This window comes from Trichoderma gamsii, assembly GCF_001481775.2.
Source record: "Trichoderma gamsii strain T6085 chromosome Unknown Scaffold_1.2, whole genome shotgun sequence".
NCBI lineage: Eukaryota > Fungi > Ascomycota > Sordariomycetes > Hypocreales > Hypocreaceae > Trichoderma > Trichoderma gamsii.
This window is the reverse complement of record NW_020171338.1, coordinates 1,178,102-1,197,724: the sequence shown is the minus strand read 5'-3', so window position 1 is coordinate 1,197,724 and position 19,623 is coordinate 1,178,102. Positions and strand designations below refer to the sequence as shown.

The 19,623-nt window shown below is 49.1% G+C and overlaps 6 protein-coding genes across 6 annotated transcripts; 3 read left to right on the top strand and 3 right to left on the bottom strand.

Moving 5' to 3' along the window:
* Positions 1–736: 736 nt before the first annotated feature.
* On the top strand, positions 737–4,942 carry TGAM01_v200358 (hypothetical protein; the record flags this gene model as incomplete). Its single annotated transcript, XM_024548542.1, has 4 exons — positions 737–1,019; positions 1,095–1,231; positions 1,491–1,967; positions 2,030–4,942. 4 exons carry the CDS (start codon positions 737–739, stop codon positions 4,940–4,942), a joined length of 3,810 nt encoding a protein of 1,269 aa, XP_024406757.1.
* A 638-nt stretch (positions 4,943–5,580) lies between these two features.
* Positions 5,581–7,320, bottom strand: TGAM01_v200357 (hypothetical protein; the record flags this gene model as incomplete). Its single annotated transcript, XM_024548541.1, has 3 exons — positions 5,581–5,866; positions 6,198–6,228; positions 7,008–7,320. The coding sequence occupies 3 exons, from the start codon at positions 7,318–7,320 to the stop codon at positions 5,581–5,583; spliced, it is 630 nt and encodes a 209-aa protein (XP_024406756.1).
* Positions 7,321–8,239: 919 nt separating this feature from the next.
* On the bottom strand, positions 8,240–12,112 carry TGAM01_v200356 (hypothetical protein; the record flags this gene model as incomplete). Its single annotated transcript, XM_018803163.1, has 2 exons — positions 8,240–9,499; positions 9,557–12,112. 2 exons carry the CDS (start codon positions 12,110–12,112, stop codon positions 8,240–8,242), a joined length of 3,816 nt encoding a protein of 1,271 aa, XP_018663569.1.
* A 482-nt stretch (positions 12,113–12,594) lies between these two features.
* On the top strand, positions 12,595–12,961 carry TGAM01_v200355 (hypothetical protein; the record flags this gene model as incomplete). The annotated part of the gene is made up of 2 exons (XM_018803164.1): positions 12,595–12,617; positions 12,691–12,961. The coding sequence occupies 2 exons, from the start codon at positions 12,595–12,597 to the stop codon at positions 12,959–12,961; spliced, it is 294 nt and encodes a 97-aa protein (XP_018663570.1).
* Positions 12,962–14,909: 1,948 nt separating this feature from the next.
* TGAM01_v200354 (hypothetical protein) lies at positions 14,910–16,401 on the top strand (the record flags this gene model as incomplete). The annotated part of the gene is made up of 3 exons (XM_018803165.2): positions 14,910–15,023; positions 15,163–15,943; positions 16,016–16,401. The coding sequence occupies 3 exons, from the start codon at positions 14,910–14,912 to the stop codon at positions 16,399–16,401; spliced, it is 1,281 nt and encodes a 426-aa protein (XP_018663571.2).
* Positions 16,402–16,571: 170 nt separating this feature from the next.
* Positions 16,572–19,145, bottom strand: TGAM01_v200353 (calcium-dependent protein kinase; the record flags this gene model as incomplete). The annotated part of the gene is made up of 4 exons (XM_024548540.1): positions 16,572–17,248; positions 17,302–17,325; positions 18,418–18,767; positions 18,883–19,145. 4 exons carry the CDS (start codon positions 19,143–19,145, stop codon positions 16,572–16,574), a joined length of 1,314 nt encoding a protein of 437 aa, XP_024406755.1.
* Between the last annotated feature and the right edge of the window lie 478 nt (positions 19,146–19,623).

Below are 19,623 nucleotides of genomic sequence, written 5' to 3'. Positions count from 1 at the left end.
CGTCGCAAAATCTACCGTCAAAGGTGGGGCCGGGCCGTTTGGAGGGGCAGCGATGAGGTCAGGCTACAGTGTTTGCGACGCAGGTTACTGTGTTTGCGGCACTGTATCTCCATCAGCCTTGAAGGTGTCCAGCTTTGTGCTACTCCATGGCTTCAGTGGCTTTGCTCTTCCACAAGCATCAAAATCTAGGAAAATGCTTTTGTTGGGCCCTGAAACTCTCTAGAATTGCTCACCACCCCACATTTTGCCTTTTCGAGTACTAACAGCGTAATATCCCACGGCTTCTCCAATGACTCGCTTTGGCCATCTCGAGACTCTTGTGATTAGAATCACCGAGTGGTGACTGGCCATGATGTGCTAGTTAGGGCAATCATGCTGTTTCAGATTGAGATTAATGACATCTACGAGATTCTGAAGCTCATCTTTTTAATTCTTTAGCGACGACTTTTGAGCGCTTGGCCCACCCATCTTTCGTCTTCAATGCCGTGTCAGAGCAAAGTGAGCAGTGCGTTTGGGCCACTCTGCGGACACAATATCAAGGCGGCGATGGAACAATACATTGTGCATTATCCACTTATAGGCTTATACACTATGTGCCAGCTCCCTAGGGATTATTTTTACCGATCTGGCTTCCTTGCTTCATAATGGCTTGTGATACCTTCATCATCCGTAATCATCGCTTCTTGTCATTGATCCTAATGCTTATTCAAGTCATTGCCTCATGCTACTAGACATCATGGCTGCAAAAGATAGAGATTCAGTATCATTAAAAGCTTCGACGGATAATCTCAGCATAGTCCTCGATACTATCCCATCCGTCAATCATCAAACCATCGCTAATAAGCCCATTCGCTCATCATTCAAGCATCTCTTTTCTTTCACCAGATGGAAGCAGGCAGCGGCTCTTACCGCCGCCCTCACTGCTTCAGCCGCATTTGCTGCCATCAAGTCCATCTATCCCATCTTCTTGGGCAAGATCTTCAATATAGTATCCGATTTCGGTGCTGGTCGGCGCTCAGGTAGCGAGACCCTGCATGAGATATCCCACTGGAGTCAGATATTGATCAGCCTTGCAATTGTAAATTGTCTCTCAGGCTCGGCATTTCTAGCACTCTGGGTCGTCTTTGGAGAGCTTCAAGCCAAGTCTGTCCGACAAGATGTTTTCAAGAGCCTACTGTCAAAGAATATGGCATGGTTCGATTCTTTAGACCAGGGTGTCTCTAGTCTCTTGGTTAGAATCCAAACGCAAGTCTACATAACGATCCAACCTTTAAGATCAATGATAGCCAGCGACTAACCAGATCAATAGGCAAACTCGAGAACTTCAGCTCGCAACATCGCAAGTATTCGGCTTCCTAGTAACCGACTGTATCGTTTCCGTCGTCTCCCTCTCGATAGCTTTTTATTATTCTTGGAAGCTCACCTTGGTGCTACTCGCAACCCTTCCCATATCTATGATACTCCTGTCTCTTGCAACTCGACGATTACAGCCGGCTATACAAGCCCAGAAGCGCGATTTGGAAACTGCATCAAAGTTTGCTACCTCATCCATAAAGGCAATTGAAATTGTGAAACTATTCAACGGATTCGACCGCGAGCTCCGACAATACCACGAAGCAATCGTGTTAGCCAGCAAACAGTATTTGATACAGGCTCAATGCAACTGTTTCCAGATGGGATATGTTGCCTTTTGGGTTGTTGGCATATTCGTGGCGGGCTTCTGGTATGGCACCATCCTCGTCGACCAAGGACTGAGTCCTGGCCAAGTCATTACCACCTTTTTCTCTGTCCTTTCAGCGTTCCAGGGAATTGAAGCGTTGCTCCCACAGTGGCTGGTGTTATCAAAAGGCATATTTGCGGGGGGCTTTTTGTCATCTTTATCGACTACATGTGATGACGAAGCTGCCAAGGAGAATGGAGGCCACATAAGACCAAACTCTTGCATTGGCAATGTGGATCTAATAGATGTATGTTTGACTGAATACCGCTTCCCCTTTGTTTACGAGAGCTAATCAATGGCCCGTGGCAGGTCACCTTTGCCTATCCCTCCAATCCCGAAAAGCCCGTCCTCAATAAGTCAACCTTCTTTTTCCCCGCCGGCCAACTCACCTTCATTGTAGGAAGAAGCGGGTCAGGAAAAAGCACAATCGGGAATCTTATTGCTCAATTCTATGACCCCTCGTCGGGCCTCATTTGTTTAGACGGGTACCCCTTGGCCACTCTGGATGGCGATTGGGTCCGATCTAACATTGCTTTGATCCAGCAATTGAGCGTCGTGTTCGAAGATAGCGTTCTCAATAACGTAGCAGTTGGGCACAGTGACCCTGAAGCAGTGACAAAAGAGGCTGTCAGCACTGCGTGCGAATTTGCGCTACTACAATCGATGCTCAGTAATTTCCCCGAAGGCCTCAACACTCGGATCGGTTCAAATGGACACAAATTAAGCGGATGCCAAATGCAGAGAGTTGCGCTTGCCAGAGCAAGAATTCGAGATCCGGCTGTACTTATCCTTGATGAGGTGACAAGCAGCTTGGATCAGATTAACCGGAGTCTGATAGTAGATGCTATCAGAGCGTGGCGACGAGACAAAACAACAATCATCATTACGCATGATATTAGCCAAATTGAAGATGATGAATATGTTTATGTCATGCAAGACGCCACTTTGGTACAGCAGGGATTGCGGCGACAGCTAGCCAACATATCAACAGGCCCATTTGCGTCTCTGGCTCGTCAGGCTTCCCTTGAATCATCGTCTTGGAGTAAATCACAGATGGCAGTTGTGCTCTCAGGCAAGAAATTTGAAAAGACCCGGAAAAGCTCTAATACAGACAAGAGGTTAAAAAAATCTGCCGAAAACGTATCCAGCTATGGAACTGGCAAGAGACAATCATCCAGCGAGATTAGCGAATGTTTTGAGCCATCTTACAGATTCAATGCCACAGAATCTAGCTATAGATCCTCCTCAGACAGCGACTACATTATGGACTTTTCTCATGATTCTGAGCACGACATAGATGATCCAATCTATTTATTTGGAAAAGCAGATCGCCGAAGCAACATCTCCAGCTTGCGAGTCGCTTCCAACCGTGAGCAGCCTCCAACCGTTACTACAGATATAACTGCAAAGCAAACGGTGGAAAAACCGAGCACTCTATGGTCAATTTTGAAAACCGTCTGGCCAATACTCACCGCAAAAGACCGCGCAATCTTCCTCGGTGGAATTGTAATGTGTCTGATTAGCTCTGCGGCAAAACCAGTCTTCTCTTTTTGTCTCTCTCAGCTCCTGGCAGTATTGTGGCTACCAGAGAACAGAACGGCCGCAGCGAAACAAAAGGCAATATACTTGGTCATTACTGCAGTCGTTGATGGCACTGCCACTGGAATTGGACATTTAGCCCTTGAGAAAGTCGGTCAATCCTGGGTGAATGCACTTCGTCTCGAGGCTCTAAAGAGAATCTTGCGGCAGCCGAAATCATGGTTCGATCAAGATGGAAACTCGGCCAGCAGAATCAACGAATGCCTTGACAGGAACTCGGAGGAAACTCGCAACATTGTGGGGCGATTCATCCCCATCATTATAAGCGTCATCGGGATGATTACAGTCTCCATGATATGGGCTTTTATAACGTCCTGGAGGCTGACTCTCGTCACTCTTTCAGCGCTACCGCTCGTCCTCGGAATAGTCAAAGGATACACCATCATCAGCAGCAAGTGGGAAGCCAAATGCAACCAAGGAGCCTCAGATGCCAGCGCCGTCTTCAGCGAGACGTTTGTCAACATCCGCGTAGTGCGAGCGCTAATGCTTGAAAAGTACTTTGGCAAAAAGCATCAAAAACTGATTTCTGACACTTTGAGCTTGGGCCTGAAGAGGGCAGGTTATACGTGTGGACTTTTTGGACTATACCAGTCAATGAATTATCCCATGACCGCCTTGGTATTCTACTATGCCACAGTCTTATTATCTAAGAACGATGGCACCACAGTAGCCAAGATACTGCAGGTAATCAACTTACTACTATTCAGTATCGGAACGTCAACCGCTTTATTAGGCAGCATACCTCAAATGACCATGGCCACAGTAACAGCAACACAGTTACTAGCCTACGCAGAAATACCGATAAATTCCAAAGAGCGCCAAGGCAGTATTGAGATATCTTCCCCTTTACCTGTCAAGGTTAAAAACTTGCAATTTGCTTATTCACAGTCGAGCCCACGTGTCCTTCATAATGTTTCTTTCAACATCACGCAGGGAAGTTGCACCGCCATAGTTGGCTCTTCTGGCTCTGGAAAATCCACAATCATATCGCTCCTCATGGGCTTCTACCGCCCTTCAGACGATGCTCAATCTCTCACCTACGCAGGCGTTCCCCTTTCCAAACTCAACATGCAACACCTTCGCTCAAAAATGGCATACGTCTCCCAAACACCATATCTCTTCCCCGCAACAGTCACAGACAACATAGTCTACGGTCTCCCGGAAGACTCTCCTTTCAGAGACAGCCTAAGCGTACAAGCCGCAGCAAAAGCAGCCGGCATTCACAACTTCATCACCTCTCTCCCTCAAGGCTACTCTACCATCGTGGGAGATGGTGGAATCGCTCTCTCAGGTGGTCAAGAGCAGCGGCTGAGCGTCGCCAGGGCGCTCGTCCGCCATCCCCAACTTCTCATCTTGGACGAGCCGACAAGTGCTCTTGATGCTGAGTCGACAAGCATGATCCGCGAGACGATATGCGATCTTATGGAGCGGGCGAGAAAGAAGGAGAGCGGTATGGCCATCGTGATGGTAACGCATACGCCTGAAATGATGAAGATTTGTGATAGGATTGTCATGATTGACAATGGTGTCAAGGTCGAAGAGGGTAGCTATGAAGAGCTGATGAAAGCCAAAGGTCCTTTTGGGCATCTTATTAGCAAGGGGGAATGGCACGGTGGAGATTAACTAGTCGTAAGAAACATAATAAATAAGAAGACTTATATTGCGGCACGTGCGATAATTATCAAAGAAAAAGTGATCGTAAGTATAGTCGCTATAATATAAAATATAAGAATATGTATTATAACATTAAAAAGCTTTTTTTTTCTTTAGCTAGGCTTCAGACGTCCACTTTAACAAGGGAGCGTTGTGATTACAGTTTGTTATATAAGGCATAAGAAAATGCGGGGCACAGCCTTATATATATATATATATATATATATAGATAGCCAACCGGTCCTTCCTATTGTTCCCTTATTAGGGACCGACTTATTATATCAACACCGGGCCCGGCTCTATATATAGTAGGCCGAGGGATCCTTCTCCCGAAGGGGCCCGAAGGGACCCGACCTGCCTCGACCTGCCTCGAGGGGCATCGAGGCCAGGGGAGTTGCTTCCAACACGCACCAGATACTCATCGTCCTTCATGGGTATTCCATATTTGTCCAGGAGCTCCATAAAGCGTTTTTCAACCAATTCTCCAACGCGCTGTTGGAGGTGGTCTTCGCTTATCCAGGTTGTAGTGACCGAGTGACAGGGTCGGTCTGGGCGCTTCTGTTGATGAGAATAGGGGCAGGCTCGACGGGAGCGGCGACAGGCCTGGTCTAATGGGCGGCTTCCTCGGTAGGAGTCGAGAGAGGTCGAGCCGCAAGTCTTGGTGGTGGGACGGGAGCGTCGGTAGGCTCGATCTCATCAGCGGTGTCCTCGTTTGGATTCGGGAGAGGTCGATTGAGTCCAAGTGGTGGACAAAATGTACGGCTTGGAAACCTGCGTTTGAATGAAGCGGCACGCTCAGCAACCACAAGCTGGCTTATTTCAATCCCAGAGACTTTAATCTCGTCCAAGGTCGGTCGAGTTCGAGGATTCTTAGCTTTTTCTTTGTAAATGGCGCTATAGTCATTTACAATAAGTTCATCACACAGTCAGTAATGCAATGTTTCCACGACAGCATTCTGTATTGTCTATGTTAAAGTGGCATAAAGCCTAACCGTAAGATGTATTAAGCAGCTGTAATATCTATTCCATATGCAACCGCTCTGACGCATGACACCTAATGCCCTTTAGGAATAACTATAGGAGCGGGTATTATCTAGATGTCCATCAGCATCCTGCGTACTAGAATACGCCCTAAATCAGTTGAGCCATCCGGGTGGATGTCAAATATTGTAGTGAATTCATTTTCATATAAAGCAGCATTGAGCTTCGGTCCAATGCCACTTACATGTAGAATCTGAGAGATTTGGAAATGTACTCTGAAATAATCAGAATCTGGCAAGGGGATTGATGAATTTGATTGTGTCAAAGTAATTTCTGCCGGAAGTTTTTTTTGTACATCAGGACACACGGCACCTAGACAAATGGGACGATATCGATTCTTCTAGATATGAAAAGAGCACTGGTAAGCAAAGGAAGAGACAGAGAAAGGAGAAATATTAAATGACACATACTTGGCTTGTTGGCTCAAGAGTCAAGTTATACCGACCAAACTCATAGTGAGCTAGTATGGATAATGTCACAGCATTCTCCAGCTGATTAATTGTCTTCGCTTCAATTTTGCCTTTTAGAAAGGGAAAATATCTGTAGAGAGCCCACCAAATTGTCGACTTCGTCTCTCTCTAACTATTGATTAATATATGCAAGGGAAAAGAAAACGGGGTGAAGTACCTCTTGTGCGTCTTGATCATTGAACTTTCTAAGAGCAAACGGCATTAGATGTGCACATTGCGATGGAGACCAAATAAGATCTTTACGATCCTGTGGCAACATTTCTCTATAATGCGTATCATCAACTTGGCCAGTCATAATGCATTTATAGCCATCTCTGCTAAGACAGTTTTCTTTCAACTTTGTCTGATCTTTTCTTGACGACGACTCGATTTTAGTCATGATTAAGTTGATACTTCGAGCTGAATCTTTGAAAGGCGAAGGAGAAATTGTCTTTGGGGCTTTACCGCCTGCCATTCTCACTAGGCTTCTGGTTAGTTAAAAAGAATGGAGGAATGAATGAATGAATGAATGCTGAGTAGCTTACTTGGTTTTAGAATTGCATCCACTAGAAAATTGCGCAACATTCGAAGCTTCACCGGGTCCCGTCCCAGCTGTGCAATCTCATGCATCAGAATCATTTGGCCATCTTTGCAGAGATACTTGAGAAAGACGCGAAAAACAGTAACTGTATTATCTGTATCTTGAACTGGTGAATAATTGTTGAGGACGACATCAACTTCTTCGCGACGATCTCTATACTCTCCTGGGCTAGCAGGAGCTGATGAGATGTCGGTTTCGGGACTTGGATGCCTCGATACGCGGTATCCACGCAGTGGGTCGTCAAAATCAAAATCCATGGAGTTTGCTTGTGCAGAGAATAATGCGCAGGATGCGGTAAGCGCTCGATCGATCGGCTTGGGAGGACTGAAGAGGTGGGTGTGCAAGGATCAAGTTTCTGACCTGGGAAGAGCTACTAGTAATTGTTTAGTTTGGTTTGCTTTTTTGTGCGCGGGGCGGGGGGGAGTGGGGGGATGGCACGGTGGAGATTAACTAGTTGTAAGAAACATGACGAATAACTCCGTAAGAAGACTTGAGTAATACATGGAAGCAACTCCCCTGGTATCGATGCAGGTCGGTCCCTGTCGATGCAGGTCGGTCCCCATCGAGGAAGGTCCGGTCAGCCTATCATATATCTAGCTAGTTTAAACCTAGTACCTACATCATTACAATACACACATTGCGTTCACTTATGCCTCTTCCATCAAAAGAATGTTTTGAAGCATTATAAAAATTATATGATATCTACGCCTCGATGCTCATTTGATGCCAATGAATGATTTCAGTTTGATCAAGAGCTTTGTCTTGCATCAGTATATGTGCGAGTTCGTTTGACCATCTAGTAAAGTGCCCGTCATGAGAAAAGGTATGCAAAGTTATGTATCCCCTTATTGAGCGCCGATCCATCCACCCCACGATAATAATAATATAATTCGTTTGATCTCCCAAAAACCAGACATAAATTATGATGTTCATATGTAATCGTAGGATATCTGCGTTCTCCAACTCGCTAGATATATATGTGTGTATATGTGCGTACCCATGACCTTTCCAACTTGTAATTTCCATTCCGATTGTCTCTATTTGAGTGAGAGAGGATATAATGTATAGATCGCAGAAAACACGCTAATAACCGAGAGAAACAACAGCCACAGTAATAACAAAAGGCGATAGCCCAAGAGAGAAAAAAAAGGACAAGTTCGTGAGTCGTTTTATGGTCTATCGTCTTCTGGTCCTCAGCCAACCCTCCCATGAGAGCCAATCGCGTCGAGTTTGCTGCTGCCGGGTTCGAGCCGGGTCTGGTCGCCTTGGCTCAACCCAGGTGACTCGATTAGGAACTGTAGGTCTCTGAACAGGCCTCCTAGGTGGACCATGTACATCGTTCCTCACGACTCTGATGAGATGTCGGAGAATGTTGGGATCTTGGCTAGGCGGTATGCTGGTGTCTGACCGTGGTAGTAGAATCGGGTCGTCCTTCAGCGTGCGAGGGTGAATCTCCAACATCTCTTTATCTGCGAGCCTGCCCAATCTGGCGGCGTCGATCAATGCTTCTAGATCGATCTCTATCTTTTCAATCACCGACATAGAAGCCATGGCAGAGCTCTCAGCTATACTACTATGAGCAAGCTGCGTCTTGCTATCTGAGGTGGGTTGATTTGCGTGGCCAAGTCGTGAGCCAGTGTCTGTCAGCCCCACTGGACTCAGTAAAGTTGTGCCTGACCGAACGACCAAGTTCCCGACAGCGCCCAGCTCTTGTTGGGAGCCCTCGCCGATTTGCTGTTTTTTCTTCTGGAAGACTTTGGCCCACAAATTCCTGATAGGAGCCGTAATAAAAAGGAATAGTCTCTTCAATCCAAGGAAAAAGGCCAAAACGTATCGATCAGGTACTTGACGGATCAAGGCGCCGAGAGGAATGGTAAGACTGCCAAATAGCAAGCTCCATCCCCACTGGGCACCAGTCAATGGTTTGGTGTCGAAAGCTTCGCCGCCTTTAAAGACGATAAGGAACTGGCCTAAAAGTGTCAAAAGCTGCACACCAATAAACCAAGGGTTGGTGAAAAACCCTTGATGCCAGATATCAATCCCATTATCCACTCTGCGACAGTTGTGCTGGTTGAAAAGCTGCATGAAGACATAAATATTGAACACAAGCGTCTGCAGCTTATCGATCTCGTGCTTAGTACCAGGGTTGAAAATGTCCCAACCAACGTAATGTACTAAGAATACGACTAAAAGCTGATAGATGGCTTGACCAAGAATCATCTTCCACATGGTGATGCTCACAATGGCTTTATTGCGAGGCTCAGGTTTGCGCATCAGAGAATCTGACGTAGGATGGTCGGTAGCAAATGCGAGAGAAGCACATATATCCATGCTAAGATCTATCCAGAGGAGCTGTACGACTGTAAAGATGGAATCACCCACAAGTTCCGAGATGACTGTTGTGATGCTAGCTGTTATGTTGATTGTAAATTGAAACTATACAAATATGTTAGCCCTTAATGTTATGTAGAAGAAGAAGAAGAAAGCACCCACCTGGATGAACTTCTTGACCGCGTCATTCACTGTCCTGCCCCAACCGAGGGCTTTCACAATGGACGCGAATTTATCGTCAAGAAGAATGATAGAAGCAGCTTCCTTGGCCACTTCAGTGCCCTGCATACCCATAGCAAAGCCAACATCAGCAGCTTTCAAAGCTAGTGCATCGTTTGTCCCGTCACCGGTAACAGCAACGATTTCTTTCATTTCTCTCAGACGGGAGACGAGTAACACTTTATCTTCCGGGCTAGATCTCGCCAGTACCTGCAAGCGCGGAATGATGGCGTCACGCTGAGACGGCGTCAACTTTCTGAAAGTAGGGCCGTCCATAGCAACGCCGCCGGGAGTGTATATACCACACTCTGTGGCTACGGCCTTGGCAGTGAGGAAGTTGTCGCCGGTAACCATACGCACAAAGACACCGGCGTCCTGGCACTGGCGGACGGAATTAACCACCTCTGGTCGAAGCGGGTCACGGATGCCAAAGAAACCAATAAACATCATGCCAGATGCAAGCCATTCCAGGTTGACAGTGGTGGGGTCATCACCTGGATTCTCGAATACTTCATGCTCATCAAAATCTCGGAAACTAATAGCCACGGGCCGCAGCATATTCGTGGCATATTCGTAGATGGTTCTGCGGAAGCTCCTTCTGTCGGTCTCCTCGAGCCGAGAGGTAGTAAATCGAAAGGTCGGGTCATCAACGATAAACGCGCAATATTCAAACACGATTTCTGCAGCTCCTTTGACCAGTAGGCGGTATCTGCCGTTGGGAAGCTTGACTAGGACTGCCATCCATTTTCGAGCCGAGTCAAAAGGTAGCATGGCGATGATGTTGCCGTTGGCTCGTTCTTCCCGAAGCTTGCCCATGCCTAAATGCTCTCGGCCAAACTTGAGCAGGGCTGTCTCGGTGCTCGATCCGATAAAGTCGGCTCCTGCAGAGTCATCTCTCTCAAAAGCCGTGGAGTTGAGAGCTATGCTATCTTTAATCAGGCTCCGTACTTCTGGAGAGACAGTCGACATGAAGTGCTTCGATGACGGTAGCCGCGATGTAGATGAAGTACTAGCCGAGCTGGAGGTAGCGAGGGGAACATCGCTATCTTCAAAGCCACTCTCGAGTCCAACGCGGCCGGCAACAACAGACATTTTATTCTGCGTGAGGGTTCCCGTCTTGTCTGAACATATGGAAGTGGCATTGCCCATGATCTCACAGGATCGAATGAGGCGAACAAGATTGTGATCTTTGAGCATCCTCGTAGTGGCAAATGCAAGCGCGACGGTGACATTCAGCGCCAGTCCCTCAGGAATTGTGATGACCACGATGGTAACGGCAAGCATGAGGATATGGAGAAAATGTTCGGCCCTACGGGTGGGCCGGGCATGCTTGTGGTGTGGTAGCCGAACCAAGAAGCGGATGAACAGGATCACGAAGTAGATGGCGCCAGCAATGGCGCCAAATGTGATGAGCTGCTTTCCCAATCTGCCCATCTTCGCCTGAAGAGGGGTTTCTTCAACATCTTCTCGCAGAGACATGAGCATCCTCCCATAGCTTGAATGTTCACCAACAGAGAGAACCAACATGCGGCCGATACCACGACAGACAGTGGTGCCGCTGAAAATGAAGGGATCGACTGGAGTGGCCCAAGAGCGGCTGTACTCCTCCGGCACCATTTTGCGGACCAGCTGAGATTCTCCCGTGATGGAAGACTCATCGATGTATAAGCTGGAGCCCTGGACAAGAACACCGTCGGCCGCCACAACCTCGCCAGCCTCGATGTGCATGACATCTCCAACCATGACATCGTATACGGATATTTGCTGGATCCTGCCCGACCGGAGAACAGTTACTTCGCGCTGCTGCTGTCGCTCATTAAGCTTTTCGAAGCGGTGATTCTTTTGCCAGTCAGTGGCCGCGCTGGCCAAGACAATGACGACGATGGCTGCCACAACGGTCACTCCGTCAACCCATTCGATGTTGGAAGCATCCTCGTCGGCAGTCAGAGATTGGTAGAGACCAATTCCCAGAGATATAGTGGCGGCGACTGTGAGCAGAATCATCAGCTTGTCGTTGAAGGCAATCCACATGAGCTTGAAAAACGACTTTTGCCGACGTCGGGGCAGTCTGTTGGCGCCGAATATCCGCCTCCGGTCGACGAAGCGGTCTTCATCGTCAGATCTGCCTATATGAAAGCTTAAGCCCGGGCGAACATTTGGGGCGTCGGCCGGAGAGATGACAGGCGTGCGATTCGCATGAGCAGCCGCAACTGCTTCTTCAAAGTTGATGGTGCCATCGAGACTCGACTCGTCGACACTGAGACCGGCTGAGAGGTCGGTTCGGAGGCCCAGCGCAAGGCCACGGAGCCCACCAAAGACGTTGAGTGCCGCAAGGCTCCTCTGCTTCAGCAGCTTGTGCAACTGGGATGGCGTAAAAGCAAAGCTGTTGGCGGGCAGTGGCTCCTCAGCCCGCACCTCGGTGACCAGCGCCGTGGCTTGTTTGCCGGCTTCGACGTCGTGGCGCGTGGCAGCCGGCTCAACGGGCGTTATCTCGTCCATGTGGCAGACGGCCCTGATGCTGGGGCCAAAAACGAGGGAATCATCTGCGGTGCCGGGCGAACACAAAGGCAAAGCAATGCCTCTCTTCTCGCAGGCTGAGAGACGGGGTTGGAGTTGCAGAGTACTTGGATCCCATGCAACCACCGGACTGGGGGCGTGTGCCAGCAATAAAGGGCGGCTCTTTTGGCATCCGAGATCCACTGAGCGACGCCATGGGAGAGATTTACAGCGCTGAGGTAGCAGTGCCGGGGGGCAGAAGGGCGCTAATCTCGTCCAAGCTCAAGCTAGCTTGGCACAATGGGCTGTAAAAGCCACTGTAGAAGTGCTGGCGGCAGCAGCAACAATTGGCATCGGCGATTGCCCAAGCAGGTAATGATGCTCTTGGCTGAAAAGAGACTCATTTTTCTTTCTTTTTTTCTTCTTCAAGCAATTCAACGACTCAAGATCGCATAGTGTTCCTCCCCCTCGCGCCCTTCTGCATCATGCGGCTTCAGACTTATTCTCCGTAAGAGCATCAGCGGTCTTTCGGCTTCAGGCTCTCCACCGTGGCACGTCAACTAACAAACCTGCACCTCCAGGCTCTTGGCAGCTTTTCTCAACTTGGACGCCGACGAGAAAACCGGGCCTGGGGCAGCCAATGGCCACGCCCTGCCAGCTCCATCCCAGATGCTAGAGGCTTGGCTTTACGGATCCCCCGAGTTTGTTCATGAGCATACAAGTAGAAAGGCAAAAGCTCCTGGGTACGCCACCCGCCCGCCCGTCAGCAGGCCCCAGAGCGAGAACGAATCACTTGCCTTCCAGCGCCCTATTCCCAACGTCCCTGTCGCGCCCTTCACCAGCGAGTGCTGAAGCAACGGATATCGTCCGTCACTCGAGACCTGAAGAGGATATTGTCTGGAGAGGCCGTTTAATCGTCATCAGCGCCAGAAGGGGAATCGGCAAAACTACATACTACTACTATGTACATCATAGCCCATCGCACTACGAAAGAACTAGGTTATACGAGCTACCGGCCGAGTGGCACCCAACTTTTTAACCTTGATGAGCCTTGTAGCCCCATTCGGTGGGCGCAGCGCGATCGGCCAGAGCCGCTCTTGTGGCTTGCCAGTAGGGCCGACGGTAACGAGTCATCCAGACTTCTAACGAACGACATTTCCACGGGTTGATTTTTATTCGTCCATGTGGGAGCAATCACTTCAATGGGTTAAGGTTTAACTTAGGAATGATGGCTACGCTATCTCACATAATTAGCTCTTCTTTACCCCGAAACTCCTATCGGTTCGATTCTTAGCCTTCGAAGCGGCAAGGAAAACTCCGATGATTTTGAAGAAGAGTATTGCTTCTTCTCTTGGGCCAGAAATCAAGAGGATTTCACTGCTGCTAGCATGAGGGTCGAAGTTGCCATTGGTAGATTGTGATGGCGCTCCATAATGGCATCTCGACTCCAAAAGCCGAGTTCCTAGGCATCTACACAGCCCTCGCCGCATATCCGCAGCATAAAGCGTCTAGCCCTAAACAAATTCATCGAGCATGTGATCAAGTCTAATCATTGGACAAACAATGACCAATTGTCTTTTGCTGAGAAAGCATATTTGCCAACAGGTACGTAACCGCTTTTCTCTTCTTTGCCTTGATCCTTGATTCGATTGCCCTTTGCGGGGACATGTCCCATCGTTCAATGCATGATACAAACATCCACGTAGCCTTTAGATAGGCCCCGAACACCGAAGCCAGTATGCGATCATCGAGTGCTAAGAGCCAATTAAACCGGCTCCTGCTGAGCCATTTTGCGGCCTCTTGCAGGATCTCGGTCGCTTCTCCCCCGAGACAGTCGCTAGATCAAGCACAGGAGAGTTGCACAGAGCATAGTGACGGCAAACAAAACAAAGATTTTCTGTCTTGTTAAGAGACTTTTACATGTCCGCGGCTAGTACTGCTTCACAACTGCCGATTTTCAGCAAACTATGTTCGCTTCTTTCAGACCAACCCGTCAAAATGGCGCGATGCATCAGTGTCAGCTGAAAGCAGCTTCGCCTGAATAACATTCATAAACCCATTAATCGTTGTGACGAATGCTTTGAATCATAGTCCTCAATTCCATCCGCTTTTCAATTCACTTCAGCTCAAAATCATGCAGCTATCGTCTAAACATCCTTTTACAAGTTAGGCGAGGTCTCTTTGTTGGAACCGAGTGCGGTTAAAGATACCCCTTTGTTCCTTTTCCTTTTCATGCCATTTGCAGATCTGTGGACTCTCTATGAAAGATATGTTCTTGTTTGGTCTAGAATTCGGCCTATCCAAAGCAGAAATCTGTGACTTTTTACAAAGAAACGTTACATGGTAAACCAGGCAGACAGGACACGCCGCTATTGAAAGAGGCAGCCGGAACTCATCAAAAAGCCAACACATCCGAAGATCTTGTTTTAATGACGTGTTTCATCAGCCTTTCTCATTGACTAAAAGTGTGTTTCGGCCATCTTCCGCGGCTTGTTGCCGTCCTTTATTCATATTGCCCGGCTTCGGGACTCACACCAACCTTGGGTGTTAGTGAACATGGAACTCGCCGGAATAAAGCTAATGGATGAGAGTTACGAAGAGAAAACAAAGATGTATTACACCAGACATAACGTCCTCGCTTCGCCGCCGTCATGTTTTGTTCTTAATCATAGTGGCTCTGTAAATAAGCTTCATTTATAAAGTGCAACTATGCCCATCGGATGGATTCGCCAAGTGGATCGACTCCATCACCGATATGACTCTTCAGCCGCCGTCATAGTGTCCGTTCAGGGTGTTCAAGATGTTTTTCACGCTCGTTTTATCTACATTGTTGACGGTGATGGCTCATATCCCCACCGTCTATGCTCAGCCTCCTTCTAGCGTCCTCTCTCCAAAAGTCTTCATCATATCCATGGTTTGTCATCACCAGACTGCATCTTCCTTTGTCAAGTTCGAATTATGTAATTCCATTTATTCCATCACTACTTGTCTTGTATCGACATCTATACTACTGGTGGTTCTCTGCTCCCCTAACCAAATGATTCTCACTACAGTTTGACCCCGAAGGCCAGATATGGCACGACAACTTCATTCAGTCTGGCCTTGGGAATCTCTCATCCCGGGTCATCACCACTCCCGGCCTATCCATGCTCTATACACGCATCTTCTGCACTCAAACCGGCACCGTCTGCCAGCTCACCGTCGGTGAAGGCGAAATCAACTCTGCCGTTTCCATGACAGCCTTGATCCTCTCCAGCAGATTCAACCTCACACAGACATACTTCCTCCTCGCCGGCATAGCAGGCGTCAATCCTCGCTACGCAACCATCGGTAGTGTGGCGCTCGCTCGTTATTCCGTCCAAGTAGCTCTGCAATATGAAATCGATCCTCGCTCTCTCCCTGGAGACTGGCCAACGGGATATATCCCCTACGGCCGAACATACCCCTTTGAATACCCCTGCATCACATACGGCACTGAGGTCTTCGAACTCAGCGCAAATCTTCGCGATGCCGCATACAACTTTACTCAACGCGCCAAACTCGTAGACGCTGATGAGCCGCGGAGGTATCGTGCTCTGTACGGCAGCATGGGGGAATCGTACCGCATGGCCGTGCGGCCGCCCAGCGTGGTCAAGTGTGATGGTGCGACCAGCGACGTGTACTATTCGGGGGAGAAGCTTGCTCGGGCCTTTGAGAACACGACGGCTTTGTGGACCAACGGCACGGGTGCGTACTGTATGAGCGCACAAGAGGATAATGCCATACTGGAAGTGCTGGTGCGGTTCGCGATAGAAGGCTTCGTCGATTTCAGCAGAATCATTGCCATGCGAACAGGTAAGCCAATATACGCCAACTCACAAATAGAAAAGAAGTATATGCTCATACAACAATATAAAACATTTATAGGCTCTAATTTTGACCGCCCGCCCCCTTCCCTCTCCGACTGGGAACATCTCACCCGCGCAGACCAAAACGGCTTCCACATCGCCATCGCCAACCTCTACAACGCCGGCATCGAGATTGTCAGGGGCATCCTCGACAACTGGAACTGCACTTTTGAAAAGGGCGTTGCCCCTGCAAACTACATTGGTGACATATTTGGCAGCTTGGGGGGACATCCTGATTTTGGCTTTGGGAGTATCACGGGAGGGAGAAGGCTCAAGTCTGCCGCGGCAGCAGCAGCAGCAGCAGCTTCAAAAAGGGACGAAAATGATCGGGGGAGATACACGCTGGCCAGTGTGGAAATGGCGAGAAGGAGGCAATTTGGGGTTAAAGGGGGGATGAAAATGTAGGATTATGGACGGTCATATGTTACTCTTATGAATTTTCTCTTTCGTAATCAGCTTGTATTATATCACTCTCAGTTTAGATCTATCATTGAATAGCTGGATTCATTTCTTCTACGGTTTTAATTTTTAACACCCTTTCCCAATTACAACTATATAGAATGATATTGTTTTCCCTACCATTGAGCCCATTCATCATGGGAAACAGCAACGCAAAGAGCTTGCCAGTGGCCGGCCAGCCAGATTACTCCCAAATGCAATGCAAGAAACAAAAGCCTTGTTTTCAACCCCGTCTGACGAAACAAACTCGTCACGAGTTCGCTGTGGCTAGGACGTCGAGTGCGGGTAGTGCTAGTGCTGGTGGGGAGCCCCAGGTCCAGAACGGCCAGCAGCACAAGAGGCGCACTCACCTCGAGATTGACCATGTATGGCCAGCATGGACGAACTAGGGTAGCAAGCTTTATGAGAAACAGACTAAGGCGACCAAAATACTTTACAGAGTCTGGGTCGGCGCCTATCATGGTGCAAAAGCGTATCAAAAGAAGCGCTGCTCCGTGCGGTATTGTGGCCATTTCTGAGGGAGGTGGCGCGAGGAGGAGAGGCCCGTCGGGGTGCGCATGGCCATTTGTGTGTATAGAAGGGTTTCTTTGCTCAACTGACTGGAGAGTATGATTGTTGTGGCTGTGGTGTCCATTTTGGCTAATGGTTTTGACCATTGCATTGGTAGATTCTGGTACCGCTTCACCAAAGACAGAGCCATCTTGCAAGCCGTTTTCATCCTGAGCTGAGGCTGGCCATGCTGTGCTATCGTTCTTGGGAACGCTGAGGCTGCGAGAGTGGTACCGCCGTGATTCTATTCAACTATAAGATCAAGTGCTGTCAGGATTGTAGGTTAGAAAAACTCACCTGGAACTGGTGTGCTGGGCCCCGCTGAGGAATCCAAGCTCTGAACTCGATTACCTCGCAGTGCCACAGCCGGGCTAGGGACATGGTCTCTGGTAATTCCATCAAAATAAGTCTCACTTTTCATGGCATTCAAGACTTCATTGCCGCTCGGTCTCTCGGCTGGATCCAAAGCAAGCAGCTTCTTGAGGAGCATGTAGAGCTTTGGTGGAAGATCTGGCCTCTCACGTCGCTCATCCTGGAAACCAGTCCAATCAGCAATCTCGGCTCTGAGCTCATCAACATCTTCCAATTCCTCTTGGACGGCATTAGCGGCTTGATAAGGAAGCCTGCCAAAGCACATGAAATAGAGAATCATTCCGAGAGAGAAGATATCCGACTTTGTTGTAAAGTTTCCGTACTTGCCGGTTTCATCTACGCGAATGACCTCGGGTGCGCAATACGAAATGGTGCCCGTTGTGCCTGTTGATTTTCGCACTACATTCTCCGGTTGGACTTCGCCAAAATCGCTGATGAGACACCTTAATTTGCCGCCTTCTCGGTGCAAGAGGCAGTTACTGGGCTTCAGATCCCGATGAATATAGTTTGCCGCATGTAGATAGGCAACACCAGATGTGATGTCTTTGAATAAGGAGTAAATTTCTTCCACTGATAACCTGGGCTTTTCGTGCAGGCCATCTCGCGAAGCGTCAACATGACCTCGCGATCGTCGGCGGATGCGGTCTTTGAGCTCTTCTTTGGTAACCTCCCTGGGCACGCTTCCAATGACATACTGGTGAAGGTCGCCTCCATTGCAGTACTGCTGGAGAATGAATGCGCACGCAACGCTTGGCCCAAACATGGTCAGCCTGACATCCTCCAGCCAGACATGTCGATAGGATACCAAGTTGGCGTGCGACAGCTTGGCAAGGAGCTCAACCTCTATCAAGACTTTCTCAAGCCAATCATGGTCGTTGCCCACTGGTACCCTCTTGCAAGCAAAGTGGCCCAATTGACAGCCGTCAATCTCATGACGCACCAGCAAGACTACGCCCTTGCCACCTTTGCCCAAGACCTTCTCCTCGACGAAGAAAGTTTTGAAGTAGTTTGGACTAAACGCTTCCCTCTTGATTCTGCTACCCTCCGATTGTGATACGCCCGGAGCACTGGAGATGAACTCAGCGTCATCATCTACGGCGGACGAACCCCGCGACGCCGAGCCTTCGCTCCCTGGCGCAGGGCGAAACAGTCTGCGAATAAGACCCGACGCTGCGTGATCGGGTGCGGTCGAGTCGGTATGCCCTGCGCGAAGCATCCGAAAGTAGCCCGGATCAACATATGATTCTGGGTCGACGTCAAACGGGTGATCGAACGAATGCTCCGGCGGTGTTGGTCCTAGCGGGCGGTGACATGTAGGGCATTCGGGGTGGCCACGAATCTCCAGGCGCTGCGAGCTGGGATCGCGAACAACGATCGCATTGCGATGTCGTCTATGGCATACAAAGTTAGCAATCTTCAGCCTCAATCATTTTCCCGTTTCTCTCTGATATGTGTTGCGCAGAGCACAAGCGAAGATAGCGCAAAGCGGAGGGGCAATAATCTCACAGCACAATCTCGCGGCCCTCTTGAGGCTGGTATGGGATCAACGACATGGCGACAAGTTGCGAATGTCTGCCGTGCGGAAATGGGCCAGCATGGCGATTGCGGCCACCGATGCGTAGAGCGACTAGCTTCGGGGCAGTATAAATATGGCCGCGACAATGGAAGTGCGTCGAAACGGTGGGTGGAAGGGACTCGAAGCTTCCAGGATCGTGGGATGAAGGTGGTAGGTAGGTGGCGGAACGAAGCAGGTGGTTTTGGCGGAGCATAGAAGCTCGAGTGCTATGACGACAACGCAATGGCCGCTGGGGCGATCAAATGCACGTCCAGCCCTGTAATGTTAGTGGTGGCCGCTGTAGACGCAGAAACTTTGGGGGAGCCGGAGGGGCTCCCCGCAACCGAAAGGCGGCACTGTGCGATGTTGTCATGCTTGTGGCGCGACCAAATTCACTGGCTTTGCTATATGTGGCGGATGGCTTTATTGCGTGCTTGAATCTCTACAAAGATGGAACTCTTTCCTAGCGAATCGTGCCTGATAAACTCTCGGCACCTACATCTACACGCATCGGCAACAGCATCTAATCGGAATTATGTTCCATATCGCTTTTGGTGAATAGTCCAATGGCTCTGCAGCGCCTACATGCACCCAGAAATAAGCCTCGAAGCTACCAATTGCTAGATGCTGCGATGCGCCAATAGCAACGGCTGCTGCCCTCCTCGCGGGACGACTCGACGTTAGCGCCATGT